We start from the raw sequence: 16,010 nt of genomic DNA on the forward strand, positions 1-16,010 counted from the left end.
CGGGCTGCTTTGAGTGCGTTACTGTACTGCTGGAGATAGTCTTTGTAGATTTGAAGATGGACTGTTAGTCTGGTTTTCTTGTGTTGGCGTTCAAGTTGACGTTTCCTTGATTTCATTTGGCGGAGTTCGGGGGTATACCAGGGGGCGGAGTGTATGAAAGAGAAATGTTTTGTTTTTGTGGGGGCCAATTCATTGAGACAGAAGGAGAGGGTGCTGTTATAATAGTCCACAAGTTCAGATGGGTTTTCAGAAAGTGGGGGGGGGGGGGGAGACAGACATCTTGCAGGTAATGGAGGCAGTGTTTGCTGAAGGTGAGATGGATTTGAGATTTCTGTAGGTTATTGTGCGTTTTTGCTTTTGGGCGGGGATGGGGATGTTGATGTCCATGATGATGGCCAGGTCAGATATGTGGAGATTGAGGCTGTACAGATGATGGATGGTGAGACCAGTGGAGCAGACCAAGTCCAGGATGTGACCACGGCTGTGTGTTGGGAAGTTTATGTGTTGAGAGAAGTTGCAGCAGTGAAGGGTTTCCTTAAATTCAGAGGCATATTTACAGGTCAGGTCGTCAACATGAATATTAAAATCACCTAAGAGGAGAACAGAGGTCGGAGAGAAAGGAGGGGTTTGGCTTCGGGGACGGTAGATGATGGCTGTGACCAGGGGAGTGGGACCAGAGAGTTTGAAGATCAGGTGTTCAAATGAAGAAACATCAGGGATGGGGATTATGTTAGTTTTTATTTCCTTTCTGATAATAGCAGCTATACGACCACCCCGCCCTTGTGGGCGAGGTTTATGTGAATCCTATGGGCTCAGAACAGTCTCATAATACACACATGCACACAGAATGATTCACACTTGTACTTCATGATCCACAAAAGGATTCACACTTGTATTTCCGGATCCACACTTGTGTTTTTCAATGCACACGCAAATGTTTTCCGTTTCATATACATGTAAATAAAATCCAAACACAGAAAAAAGTTTTACATATGTATTTTTGATCCTCACATATTTGTTTTCCGTTTAAAACCTCTGCACCTGCAAACACAAACCGCTTTCTGTGCACGGATCGCTGTGCATTCGTGTGTGGGTTTTTTGAGACTCCCCTGACGGTCAGCCGATTCGTACTTGTAATTTATCTCATCTATAGCCAATCATATGTCTGCTCCAGTCCAAGCCAATCACATGAGCGCGCCCCCACGAGGGTATGATTTATTGCGTTCATGACACTTCATATACGCATTTTGCGCTGTCCGGTCAGCTCGCTAAACAGAGGGCGGAGCATCAGGTGATTATGCAGAGCTGCGTGTTTCGGTCAGATACAGAAAGTCCAGGTTATTGTCTTTAATGAATGCATTTAGAATGTGGCTTTTATTGTGGATGGAGCGTGTATTGAGCAGGGCTGCTCTGAGGTGACGTTGCATTGGGGGGGGTTGTGTGAACCGGGGGAGTGGAAGGAGATTGGTCAGATTCACGTGTTTGTTGTGATGGCATAGTGTGGGCGTGTGACAGGACAAAATAAACTTTTATACTTCTCTCATATATTTGTCCTTTTTTCAACAGTGCTAACTGCTCTTTGTACAGCCCAGGATGCTGATGAAAATCGTATGGTCTGATTCTATTACACTGTTGAAAATTAAATAACCTTGTATTTTAATGTTTCAGATAGCAATGATTTTTAATAGCAATCATTGATGTAAGATTCAGAAAACTGTCTTGCCTGCCACATTTTGAAGGGACACATCATCCGCCTAGACCAGAGTTCCCGTTAGAATATTTTTTTGCTGGTCAACATGTCCGTTAAAGTTGAAATCTTCCGGACAAAATGAGAAAAGTGCCGGTCAAAGGTCTTCTTTGTTATTTATTGTGCTTTAAAACAAATTGATATGATTCGATATTAAACAAACTAATCATAGTAGATTAACTATTCAAAAGTGTACAGTTGCCTAATTTATAATAACACGGGAATAATAAACAGAGCGCTCTCTCCTTCTCCTGACAGCCCGCCAGTATCATGCAGCTCGCGGATCAGTAATGAGTGACCCGACAGTAAAACTAAACATATCTATAACTAGGTAGTTTGAGAGGTCATTAAAATAGCTATGTGTGATATTCTAACCTGAAGTGTGTGTTTTGTTCCGCTCACCGCTGCAGGTGATTATGCAGAGCTGCGTGTCGACTCGTCAGCAGCAGCTGATCTCTCTCTCCCACCAGATTAGACTTTACTCGCGTTTATGTCCATATCGATCAGATCCAGCTAGTTCTAGCTAATGATAGGACTACCTGCTTATTAAAAGACACCTAAACAATAAGCGTCGCTATGCAACTGGGTGAGGCCACAAAGTATAGCGCAGCATTATGCATTTGTTTACATGCCCACCGGAACCCCGAGGCATTACCAACAGATCAACGCACAATCAACCCATACAGGACATCTCTTTCTCCACATTAAGTGTTAGACATTAGAATGGACTATTCTTGTCTGTCACATACTCTTTTGTCTGTCACATAAGTGGCGCAAGTTGCGCAACTGATGCGGTATTGCGCTAAACGGAAATTATTTTGAACGGACACTTTGACCGGAGAGATTTAGATTTGCCGGTCTTCAGCATATTTTACCGGTCGTAGTCCGGTAATTACCGGCTAACGGGAACTCTGGCCCTAGATACAGATCAAGCTGTTCACTTAAACATTTGTACCGGGCAGATATGTAACTGTGCTAAAGGACAGACTATTACTACTTTAACACAGAATAACAGACAACAGGAGTCAAAGAATAGGCAAACATTTTTGCACTGTCATACACGGGAGCGTACCTACAGTCAGCCCTATGTTCCCTCAAAACTATCTTTACCCCTAGCCCCAAGCCTAACCCTAATTAACCCCATAAGGGACACTGATCTGTGTCTCTTGAGGCCAGTCTAAGTGAGTGATTGTAATATGCGTGTATGTGTTTTAGTCCTACACCATGGGTTCTGAAATCTTCCTTAAAACACTTCCTATTCAGAGCAAACTCTGGTCCTTCTGTATAACTGTATAGCCGATTCTAAAAACGCCTTCTAAATCCTACATAAGTTTTCAGAACAAGAGCATGGAGACACTTGAATCCTACTACTGCTGAATCCCACATCAACTGCTTCATTTATGAGCATCAATGAGTTCCTATAACAATAATTATAGTGTTATAAGCTGATTATAATACATTATAAGTATGATGCATAACCAGTATTACCGCTTCATTTATTATGCTCTAATTCTTCCTTTGAATAAGATGAAGGTTTAAGGGGAATTTGTGTTATGCAATTATCTTATGTGTGTTGATGTAACTTCCTTTCCATATATGCGTTGATGAAAAACACAGCTTTTCTCTCCTCATAAACAATATGTATTTATTAAAGCCATGTGGTGTACGGTACAGTATTTCCCCTTATTTATAGGCTCAACTTATCCAAAGCCAAGTTATTCATCTTACCCCTAGACTATTTGGTCTGGAAAGAGGCATACAATTGAAAAAGATCAGTTATCACTGGAGATTATGAGACAGGGTTTAAAATGCTATATATTTTTATCTCACAGAGAAGCACTTCATTAAGGTTGGTTGAAGCGTATTATGGATCAATCACCCAACATCAGGGGACTGGAAGCTATTGCCTAAACTATTTCTCAATTGATTCGGAAAAGACCTTGATTTTAACAGGGATTCCTTCTTTCTATCAATGTGTCATTCAAAGATGGGCTAGCTGGCAGAAAGCAGGGGGTGGAACACTAAAGGAGCCGTACAGGAGATGAGGTTGGAAACCAGACCATTTGGGGATCTAAGTATATAACGGATCTTAGAGGAAATTCATTAATGTATCAACATTGGATTGACTCAGGTATAATTTGCATTAAAGATATGCCAGAAGCTTCAGGATAAAAGGAATTGGGTAAGTGAATTATTCATTATTAGAAAGGCAATCCCTAAAAAATGGCTCCTGCTTCTAAATAATAGAAGCAAAACCCAAAGATTACATTGACAATGTACACATGGCTCTGACAGGATGTAATTGTAAAACAATATACAAGCAGACATCATACTGTACAGACATACTGGGAAGCTGTGCTTCATAGTCCTGTTCAGTAAAGCAAGCTCACACCCTACATGTCGGGGCCCTGCCTGCCAGTAGCTTTGCAGATATCTGTGTTGATAGGTAATAGATTAAGAGCGGTGAATCATAGAAACAGGAAGCGCTCAAACGTTTGTGTGAGTGTATCTAATTTAGCAGTGATTCCATGTCAGCCACAGCTTGTTACAAAAAACATGACTGATAGTGTGTTTAACAAACTTAAACTAGCTTTATTAAATGTCAGGTATTTGGCAGGAAAAACATTTTTAATCAATGATTTAATCACTGAGCACAATCTCAATTTTATGTTTTTAACAGAAACTTGGATTGAACAAAATAACAGTGCAGCTGTTCTTATCGAATCAACCCCTCCCAACTTTAGTTTTATGAGTCAGGAAAGAATGCATAATAAAGGGGGTGGAGTTGCTATTCTGTTCAATGATTCCCTTCAATGCAGGAAGACATCGTATGGAAACTTTGATTCTTTTGAATATGTGGCCCTTCGGCTGAAATGCTCCTCTCGAGCTCTGTTCCTAAATATCTATAGACCACCCAAATACTGTGCAAGCTTTTTTGATGACTTTACTGAACTGCTGTCTATAGTGTGTATTGACTTTGACCGTCTAGTCATTGTTGGTGATTTTAACATCCATGTTGACAACCCCCAGGACAGAGGGGCTAAAGAACTGTTTTGTGTTCTTGATAGCTATGGACTGACTCAGCATGTGACGGAGCCCACGCACAATAAGGGGCACACTCTGGACTTAATTATCTCAAAGGGTCTGAATATCTCTAAGGTTGTGGTGACTGATGTTGCACTCTCTGACCATTCCTGTGTTTTCTTAGAGAGCTCTATTTCTGTTCACAAAAATGTTCAAAAAGAGGTAACCACAAAGCGATATTTAACTGAAAATACTAGGGAAATGTTTACTCAGAATTTCTCTTCCACACTTGCCCCTGCCAACATCTCAGTAAATGAGCTAGTAGATCATTTTAATTCAAAAATTAAAAATGTTATAGATGCCATTGCTCCAACTAAGGTAAAGGAAGTGTCTGGCAAGAAAATATCTCCATGGAGAAAGGCCATGACCGTGAAAACAGAAAAAAGAGAATGTCGAAAAGCTGAACGCAGGTGGCGAAAAACAAATCTCCAGGTTCACTTTGAAATCTATAAAGAGAGACTTGGCCTTTATAATTTGGAATTGAAAAACGCACGACAATCGTTCTTCTCTGACATCATTACCAAAAACAAAAACAACGCACGTGCCTTGTTTGCTACCGTCGACAGACTAACTAACCCCCCAGTGTCAGTAGCCTCTGAATTTCTATCCACCAGGGCGTGCAATGATTTTGCCTCCTTTTTCACTGACAAAATTCAGAAAATCAGACAAGCAGTCAGTGCCTCTGCATCAGGAACAGCAAATGTGTTGTCCCTATCTCCACTTAACACCAATTCAGACATCATGACACAATTCCATCAGATTAATGATAAAAACCTACAGGACATTATTCAACTTCTGAAATCCTCCTCTTGCTGCCTTGATATTATTCCAACAGGATTTTTCAAAGATGTTTTGCCTTGCATGGCCTCAGATCTACTTCATATAGTAAACAAATCTCTTCACTCAGGTATTTTTCCACAGGCCCTGAAAACTGCAGTCATTAAACCGCTCTTAAAAAAGAATAATCTAGATGCTTCAGTAATGAACAATTACAGGCCCATATCAAACCTCCCATTTCTAGGTAAAATCATTGAAAAAGTTGTTTTTCAACAGTTGAGTAATTTCTTGCATTTAAATGACTGTTTTGATGTGTTCCAGTCAGGCTTTCGTCCAAACCACAGCACTGAGACTGCTCTTGTAATGGTCTTTAATGACATCCACTTAAACACAGACAGTGGCAGAACTTCAGTGTTAGTATTATTAGATCTCAGTGCTGCGTTTGACACTGTTGACCACAGCATATTACTAGACCGACTGGAAAACTGGGTGGGACTTTCGGAAACAGTTCTGAATTGGTTTGAATCCTACTTAAAGGACAGAAACAACTTTGTTTCTATAGGTAAATACACATCTGAGTTGACAAATATGACATGTGGGGTTCCTCAAGGCTCCATCTTGGGGCCTCTTCTCTTTAACATCTACATGCTACCACTGGCTCAGATAATGAAGAACAACAAAATAAGTTACCATAGCTATGCAGATGACACACAAATGTACGTAACAATTTCACCAGGAGACTATGCTCCAATTCAAACACTGAGTAAGTGCATTGAACAAATCAATGACTGGATGTGTCAGAACTTTCTCCAATTAAACAAAGATAAAACTGAGGTAATGGTTTTTGGAGCCAAGGCAGAACGTATAAACGTTAGCGCTGAGCTTCAGTCTGCAATGTTCAAAACAACAGATAAAGCCAGAAATCTAGGTGTAGTCATGGACTCTGACCTGAGTTTCAACAGTCACATTAAAACTGTTACTAAATCAGCCTACTATCACCTAAAGAATATATCTAGGATTAAAAGACTAATGTCACAGCAGGATTTGGAAAAACTTGTCCATGCTTTTATCTTCAGTAGACTCGACTACTGCAATGGTGTCTTCACAGGTCTCACTAAAAAATCTATTAGGAAGCTGCAGCTAATTCAGAACGCTGCTGCTCGAGTCCTCACTAACACTAAGAAAGTGGATCACATCACTCCAGTTCTGAAGTCTTTACACTGGCTTCCTGTGTGTCAAAGAATAGATTTCAAAATACTGCTGCTGGTTTATAAAGCACTGAATGGTTTAGGCCCAAAATACATTTCTGACCTCCTGCTAAATTATGAACCATCCAGATCTCTCAGGTCTTCAGGGATTGGTTAGCTTTCTGTCCCCAGAGTCAGAACTAAACATGGTAAAGCAGCGTTCAGTTATTATGCTCCAAATATCTGGAACAAACTCCCAGAAACCTGCAGGTCCGCTGCAACTCTTACTACTTTTAAATCCAGGCTGAAGACTTTTCTTTTTGTCGCTGCTTTTAATTGAACTATTCATATCTTAGACTGCACTGTAACTTTTATCCATGTATTTTTTCTTTTAATGTTTATTTTATTAGCTTTTCTTTTTAATGACTGATTTTAAATGCCATTTTCTTAATCTCTTTCATTTTTTGTAAAGCACTTTGAATTGCCTTGTGTTGAAAAGTGCTATATAAATAAACTTGCCTTGCCTTGCCTTGCCTTACATAAGAGAATGGAGACACTTGAGTATTGTTGAATCCCACATCAACTAGTTCATTTATGAGCATTAATGAGTTCTTATAACTATAATTATACAGTGTTATAAGCTGATTATAATACATTATAAGAATGTTCATAATGCATCAGACATTGGGTGCATAGCAAGTATTAGTGTATTACCGCTTCATTTATTATGCTCTGATTCTTCCTTTGAATAAGATTACATTGACAATGTACACATGGTTCTGACAGGATGTCATTGTAAAACAATATAAGCAGACATCATACATACAGACGTACTGGGAAGCTGTGGTTGACAAACAGCAAGTCAAATAATGTATGGCAGCTACAGACAATTTCTCCAGAGGGTCAATTGCCAGAATTCAATTTTCAAATATTACATGACATTCTTCCAAATATGTAAAACCTGTACAAATGGAAGCTTGTCCCTACTCCTCTATGTGCTGTTTGTTTGGTCACAGAGGAGACATACCATTATGTTTGTTTTATGTCAATGCTTGGGCAACTCAAGTTGCTGCCCTTATCTTGTCTTGTCTCTGTTCAAAGTGGAATTTACACAGAAATAGCCAAATATCATTCTGGGTCTTAAAGGTGGGGTAGGTAAGTTTGAGAAACCGGCTCGAGATACACTTTTTGTTATATTCCATGGAATGCTCTTAACATCCCGATAGCAATGAATATCTGAAGTGCTTTGACAAAAAATCCATAAAAAAATGTCATCTGTGGAAGCTGTGGTACTGTAAAAAGTACGACCAATCCGGGCCGACTTGCCTTGCCTTAGTGTGTTTCTCATTAAAATTGCAAAGCATCTGAAAATGTGCTTTTCTTTATTTGCTGGACAAAATGGCGTAATTGAAAGCCTTTTGTTACAAATATGCATGTTTTTTTTATTTTAAGCGAACTAAGAAGCTTGGATACACTATTTTCCATTATAATAACTACAGGAGATTACTTTTTCTATGATGACATGCATTATAATACAGCTCTGAGAATGAGCTATAAAGTAACACTTTAAAGAAGAAATATCTGAAAGGCTTTCAGCATTTGGCCACTATTTCATTTCCATATAACAGCTTCTCTGTTTTATAATGGGATCAGCAGTTGAGGTAAGCGAGCCCGTTGACTGAGGTCGCAGAATCAATAGGTCATACAATCTTTGATGTCAATGTACTGTAAACGTTGTAAGATGAAAGGGTTAGGGCTTTAATAGTCTAAATATTAAAGCGGCCATATTCTGCTCATGTTCAGGTTTATTAAGTGCCTCTACTGGGACATGCCTCCATGCTTTAATGTTCAAAAAGCTCCTTATTTTTCTCATACTGCCTGTGCTGCAGCACCTCTTTTCACCCTCTGTCTGAAACCAGAGCCCAGTCTGCTCTGATTGGTCAGCTGGCCGGCTCTGTTGTGATTGGTCAACCAGTTAGAGATATCCGCCCCTTAGCTTAACACGTACAATGTGTTGGAGCGCCAGCCAATAGAAACGTGAGTATTACGTAGTGATGTCACTATGCTGCTAAAGTAAACAAAGTAGTACAATAGAGCCGGGGGGGGGCGGTGTGGGAGAGAAACTTCCTCTGGAGGGAACACAGGGATTTTAGCCTTTACAGACCATTTTGAACAACAATCTAAATAACATTCAAGGGAAAACCCCCAAAATCTAAATATCGTTTGAGAGGTTGCACTACTCAAATAGGACACAGGTGTGCATTGGGCACTTAAGGAAGGGAAGGGAAAACCCCAACAAGCATAATAAGGCCTCTTTAAAGGCTCGGACACACCGGGCCGATTTCGGCCGTCGATGTGGTCGTCGATGAGCGTCCTGTCACCCCACTCAGATTGTATGAAAGCAACAAAGCAACAGTTTGATGGATCAATAAATAGCCAGACAGACCGAAAGAGAAACAGGACTAAACGGAGAGATTGAGAAGGGGAGAATGCTCCTGCTAAAGGACAAACCTCTGAACTGTCGGATCATGGTCTGGTGTTTCTCAAGGGCGTCTTCCAGGATTTTCTCAGCAGGGTCCATTTTCCAGCGCCACTCTGTGCCCACAGGGTTGGTGTTGTGTCTGTTAGTGCGGCACAAAGATAAACCGGTTAGGAATAACAGCAGGCATACTGTGTAAGGTAAGGAGTGGTATTATACTATAAATGCCCATTACAGGTCACCTATTATGCAAAATCCACTTTTTCTACATCAACATGTGTCCCCTCTGTGTAAAGAGATTCTGAAAGTTTCAGGGAAAAAAGATTCGCTCACTTTTTGTCCTGATCCATTTATATAAAAACCTGTCTGAAAATGAGCTGATCATATTTTGGCCACTTTATGATGTCATAACGATTTATTGGCTTGTGTAACCATTAGCCAATCACCAACCAAGGTAACCCCCCCACCCACCCACCTTATCACCTGAATCTCCTCCTAGAGCACCTTTGTAGTTTTTTAAACCAAATATCTCTCAGAGGGGCGTGGGGAGTGGCTCCTTATTTTCATCTAAAGTAAAAGACAGAATCAGCACTTTTGAAACAGGGCTGAAACAGAAGGGATTATGGGATGCTACAATGCAAGATCTGTTTAGAATTTGGAGCCAAACACTTCAGAGACATGTTTGTATATATCTGAGACCTATAATACATTGATGAAAAACAGTATTATAGGGGACCTTTAAGCTGTGTCATATGTCCTGCAAATTCACACACATGATGGTTATTCCGCACACACAGATAGATACAGCACAGCCACACAATCACAACATGCAAAACAGTTACCAATCCCCAAGGAAGTGAGCCGGGGTGAGCAAATTTCCGTTGTGGCCAACGGGTGGTACTACAACGATGTGTCGGTCAAGTGACTTCTTTGTGCCCAAGAATAGATTTTTCACATCTACTTACGCTGGGAAAGTGAGTCACTTGACAGTCAGGCCATCTTGGCTTAATGCACGGCTGGGCATCTTTTTGACCATGAACAAGGCCACGTCCTCAAACGCTGAATAGATAAAAACAATACTGCGTCACTGCCTAGCTTCATGGTGGCCCCCGCACGCTCTCAGGTACGCAAACAAATAATTGGCATCAAGCAGAACAAATGTATTTGTCAAGCCTAAAAGCTGCTTTGTCCTGTATTGCACATCAACAGCAACAACAAATATTTCTTCAGTTTTCTTTACTTACAGAGATCTGTGGCTTTCGACCTTTCACAGAAATAAAACAAAAATATATACAGTGGGACCCGGTCAGTCAATATATGTACATCTGTGGGAAAACGTCATTACAGCTGAACTATGATGCAAATGAAGTAACCGTCAATGGTCAAAGTAGCATGTAGATGCTGCATTGAAATATAAAACACCAACAAGCCAAAGAAATCCGGAGTGTGTTAGCTTGCTGCTTAAAAGGACTTCGATCCCCTATTGCTTTAATTTCCCCCACAAATCAACGTCGATCATGGATCTCCAATGTACGGTGGCCGGCAGGTGCAAACGCGGAAGAACGGCCAAAAACGCATACATTAGCAGGAAACAGCTGCAATTCCTGAAATGAAAAACAAACAAACCCTGAAAACAAATCCAACCAAAAAACGCTGCATTTACAGAAATGATGCAAACTAAATACAACACACAAACCCAGAAAACAAACGCAACAAATAAACACTGCAAATACCAAAACGATATGCAAAGTCCAAAGCACATACAAATCCCAAAACACAGACAAAAAAAAACATTCCGGAAGTGCTCCAGGCCTCTAGGGGGCGCGCTACGTGGAACAGATTGATGTCTGACCAGACATAGAGGGAACGAACAAGAGTGCTGCAAATTGAAGCCGGAGTGGCTCGAAGTGGAACAAGTCGATATATAAGAAGGTACGTTTTGTTTTAATACAAAGATCGTTATATTTACCCAGCTAGTGTTAGCTTGTTTGGTAAAATAGTTTGCAGGTCAAGAGACAGCATTGTGCACCTAAATGTAACTCTTGACATCATATAGATATATTATTGGTGCAGAGGTGTTGGTTTATTGTGCCCCAATGTAAATCATAATGTGAGAGTTAAAGGACGGTCAACAATATAATATACCTTGGTCAGTTTGGATTTATCGTGGCATTTATTCTTAATTAAAGTGAATTTATTTTATTTCAGTCAGTCCTTTGTGTGTATGCAGGTGTGGGACATTCCAAATGTTCCAAAAGTGAGCACTCCAAGAATGGACAACAGTTTGCAGGGTAAAATAAAACATTGTCAACATATTATTTTGTGCCACAAGAAGCAGAATGTTTTAACAGTACAGTAGTTTGAATATATTTGTTGTTTACCTTTATCAGACCTCTCAGGCACCCACAACCAGCGTCTGATCGGATAACACTAATTAAAAATGTAATTATACCATGTAGGTTTGAATTTGTGAACATGAAATCAATAAATACCTTTGTATGCTAATGACACTGTCATTAGATCAACTGCACTTATTTCCTGGGTAAAAATAGGATGGAGCACCAACCCCATTCCAGGAAGAGGTCCAGTCTGCCCCGGGTCAGAACCACCTCTATAGGTAAACGAGGTTGACAGTTGCATCGTGACACAGTTGTGTGGTGTGTATCTTTATTTGTACATTTGTTTGTATAGCCTCCAATCACAGTGGGTAACATTGCCAGGAAGCAGAACAATTATACGTTCATACATTCCCAAATGACACCCACAACATCTGACATTTTAGTGAAGATAATACAAAAAACACCCACAAATATTTATCAAAGATCAGATATTGTTTGATGCATCCATTTCAAATGTTTACAAGGATTGTGCAGGAGTATGACAAAAGTACTGTTGTCAGTTTAGAACCCAATGTATTGAAAAAAAAACAGGAAGAGGATCAACATCCTTTTGTAAATATGACAAACTGTTACGTGCCGCAGTTGGTGCTTGTGTGTGTGCTTTTGTGTGTGTGTCTCTCTCTCTCTCCCTCTGATTGTCTCCAGGTGCAGCCTCTCCCCAGGTGCTCCCAATCCCCAATCAGCGCCCCCATAAAGGACCTGAGGAAGGCTGCAGTCGTTCTCTCCTTCTCCTCTGGCTGCATGTGTGCAGCCTGTGTTACGTGCTGTAGTGTAGTGTCTCTGTGTGAGGCCTAGTTTAACCTGTGTACTGCTAATTGTTAGGAGATGTGTGTCTTTGTGTATTGTTTTACGTTAGTCCCTTTCTTTTGAAAGAAAGTTGTCCTTAGTTAATTAAGTTTGTTTTGCAATTTGGCTGGTGAGCCTCTTTACTTTTTTATTAATTAAAACCTCACTTTGTGGCTTCAGCATTCAGTGTCCTCTCCTTTTTCTCTCGGCCGGTTATTTTGTGTGTTGTTACTTCCCTTTGTACCCCGAGATTTAGAAGGGAACGTAAAAGTCATCCATATATTATGTATTTGAAAATAGTTATTCAACTGTCTTCTCACTGCAGCAACTACACAAATGTGTATGCACTTGTCATTATTGATAGCCAGTCTGAGCCAGAAGACAAAATGGAGCAAAGGTATTAATTGTTACTATTACCACTTAATTGTTCTATTCTATACTGTAATCTTATTTAATTTAATATTACAATACATCACTTTGTCTTTCCCAGCACAGAATACCTGACTGCGGAGGACATTGTTGCAGAACTCTCTGCAAAAATAACAAATACAAATTGCAGCAGGTTCAATATGAATAGAGCCAATGTGTGGGATGGAGAAATCTGCGGCTTCAAAGGTGCCTCATTCGATCCCTCTCATGAGATGTCAGTTAAGTTCACTGATGATGAGGAACACACTGAGGATGGAGGGGACACTGGTGGTCCCAAGCATGAGTTCCTGACCCTCCTTATGGAATGCCTGAGAATGAAGAAAACATCACGTCAGCAACTGTTTGTGCCCCATGGCGGTGTGACTTTCCCAGCCGCTCACTGTCTCAAAATCTGATTCTAAATGTATAATGTTCTCTATAAAGATAGAACTAATACACAATTATGAATGTATAATATAAGCTGTTTTGTGTATTTAATCATGCATTGGTCTACAATGTAATGATGGCTTCTACATATTTCACATAAACAGACAATGAAAAAACGTGTCCTTCATGCTGATAACTAGTGTATGCATCTGCCAATTACTATTCTAAACAGAGCAGTGTGTTGAATCCTTATTTCTTGCATTTGAAACAGATACAATAAAAAAAAAGTGAACTCACTGTTGTGTTCAACTTCTGCCACAAACTGTACATGTTTGCCACAGGAGCCACAGAACACTTGAACTGTCCCCAGATGTTGGCCACAGAAAGGACACAACATGGCGGCCTGAAAAGACATACATTGATGTAGTAAATCCATTTAATCAAGTCAATCAAAAACACAGTCTAAATAGTGGTTAGCTAAATAAATAGAAAGATACATCATGTTTACCGTTGAATCTGTGTTCTGTCTCTCTTTCCTTGAATGTCTTCTCTATATTTGTTCTTGAGCATGTCTCATGCACACTACTCTCCTGTCATTACTTTGTCCCTCTTCACATTTTGTCACTTCTCTCTCTCTCTCTCTCTCTCTCTCAATTCAATTCAATAGCTTTATTAGCATGACCAAAATTACAGGCAATTGCTAAAGCTCTGTATAGTTGCAACATCTATACACAAATACATACATATACAAACTGCTAAGAATTCAAATGTCCTTTTTCCGCGGTACTCACTACGGCCCGTGTTATTTGCATGCACTTGATTCGTCATCTCTTTTAACAATGTTCTTCCCTCACTTTATCTTCTCTTCACGTGAAGCTCTCCTCTCCTCAGCTGGTGTAGTAGTTAGGCATGCTAACGCTAGCTATATAAATATGACGCTCTATGTATCAAAACAAAACGTACCTTCTTATATCTTTCTCCCCTTAAATGAACTTTCTTTCCTCCCAATTTCCTCTTGTTCGTTTTCTCTAGGTCTGGTCAGACATCAATCTGTTCCACGTAGCGCGCCCCCTAGAGGCCTGGAGCACTTCCGGAATGTTTAAAAAAAAAAAAGTTTGGGGGATTTGTATGTGCTTTGGACTTTGCATATCGTTTTGGTATTTGCAGCGTTTTTTTGTTGCGTTTGTTTTCGGGGTTTGTGTGTTGTATTTAGTTTCCATCATTTCTGTAAATGCAGCGTTTTTCTGTTGCATTTGTTTTCAGGGTTTGTTTGTTTTTTATTTCATTATTTGCAGGTGTTTCCTGCTTATGTATGCGTTTTGGGCCGTTGTTCTGATTTTCTTCCTCATACTCCTTGCGCCCTTGAACGTACATTTGCTGCTATTACATTGATAGAATATGTACACATCTAGACGCCTGACTCAGATTCAGGTCATTAGACTCTGGTCTTTTGTCACAAACAAAGTTAAAAACACATTTCACGAGATTCAGAAGAGAAACCTTCTAACCATTTGACACTTATTCCATCCTATTAAATCAGTTATGGAATGCATCATACTGTAATAAATTGCACCTCCTGGGTGTTAATAACACCTTCTGAGTGTTAAAATGTGATGTCTAGATGCAATAACCTACCTATGGCGGCTATAACAACATCTGTGCCCAGAAATTAATTACTTCCTGTCATCCCACATAGCTGCATAAAGGGAGACAGGCATATCTGTAGTGACAGGGGGGCAGCACTTTCTGACAGCGACCTTTCAGCTCTCAACACTGTCGCTTTCTCTTTTTGGATTCTGAGGGTAGTAAAAGGCCCGGTGTCTCGACAGTGTCATAATGAATCAGTGTCCACCTTAAGGCCTCGCAGTTACGCAGGCCGTTACTCTTCTGATGTTAATCATTAACTTGTTTGCCACGGAGAGATTGTCGCTCAATCTCTGAGTGATCCTGGTTTACGAAGTAAACAAGTTAGCGTGCATGCAATAATCCATTAAAAAAAGCATTTAAAAGTACCCTGCCAACTTGTGGTTGGATTCTACTTTGATTCAAGTTGACATATCTTAAGGAACATTATTTTTAACAACCCATTAAAGTGTTAGTTAATGGGACAGCAGTACACAATAAATGTATTATTTACTAATTACTAAAAAAACACCTTTTTGATTATGACACAAAAGTGGAAGAAAAGACCATTTGCGCTAATCTACTTTGTTTAAAATGGGACATCGTTTTAACCTCTATAATTAAGAGGAAAAAATGGACTTGTCCATTCAAGTTTAACACACATGAATACATAGCCTTATAACAAAGTAACATACAATTAATACTTGATTATACATAATGAAAAATCTTCCAAAACACTTATAGCAAGATGTAACTGTCGTCCACTGGTTCTGCTTCTGTTATATTGTCCAGTAAACACTTCTTCAGGGGGTGCACGTTCTGATCTCCATGCGTAGCCTTTAGATGGAATATTTATCTTAGCCTTCATGCTGTAATGTCCCATCTCATAGCAAAATCCCTTGATGACATCTGAAGCAACATCATTACCATTTTAATTGGACGGAACTGTAGTCAGAAAACTGAGACTTCTGTAAAAGAACAGTAAACGCTAGATCTTCTATATGTTCTCTGGAGTGTTGAGATTACTAATATACTTGGCTGTAAATCATCTCAGAAGTTTTAGGTTTTGTTCTTCATGTTGACCCAAACCCATAAGACAATAGCAGTGGAAGAACAGCTGGAAGTAACTGAAG

The 16,010-nt window shown here is 39.9% G+C and overlaps 1 protein-coding gene and 1 long non-coding RNA gene across 2 annotated transcripts in view; both read right to left on the reverse strand.

Moving 5' to 3' along the window:
* tyw1 (tRNA-yW synthesizing protein 1 homolog (S. cerevisiae)) overlaps positions 1 to 16,010 on the reverse strand; it is a 225,991-nt gene that overhangs the window by 76,096 nt on the left and 133,885 nt on the right. The window contains 1 exon segment of the mRNA XM_034230575.1: positions 9,307 to 9,416. Coding sequence (XP_034086466.1) covers positions 9,307 to 9,416 — 110 coding nt within the window.
* On the reverse strand, positions 11,928 to 14,342 carry LOC117555643. The gene is made up of 3 exons (XR_004570423.1): positions 14,218 to 14,342; positions 13,552 to 13,657; positions 11,928 to 13,196 (listed from the first exon to the last, which is right to left on the reverse strand). It is a non-coding gene; the product is annotated as an uncharacterized LOC117555643 (long non-coding RNA).

This window comes from Gymnodraco acuticeps, unplaced genomic scaffold (assembly GCF_902827175.1).
Source record: "Gymnodraco acuticeps unplaced genomic scaffold, fGymAcu1.1, whole genome shotgun sequence".
NCBI lineage: Eukaryota > Metazoa > Chordata > Actinopteri > Perciformes > Bathydraconidae > Gymnodraco > Gymnodraco acuticeps.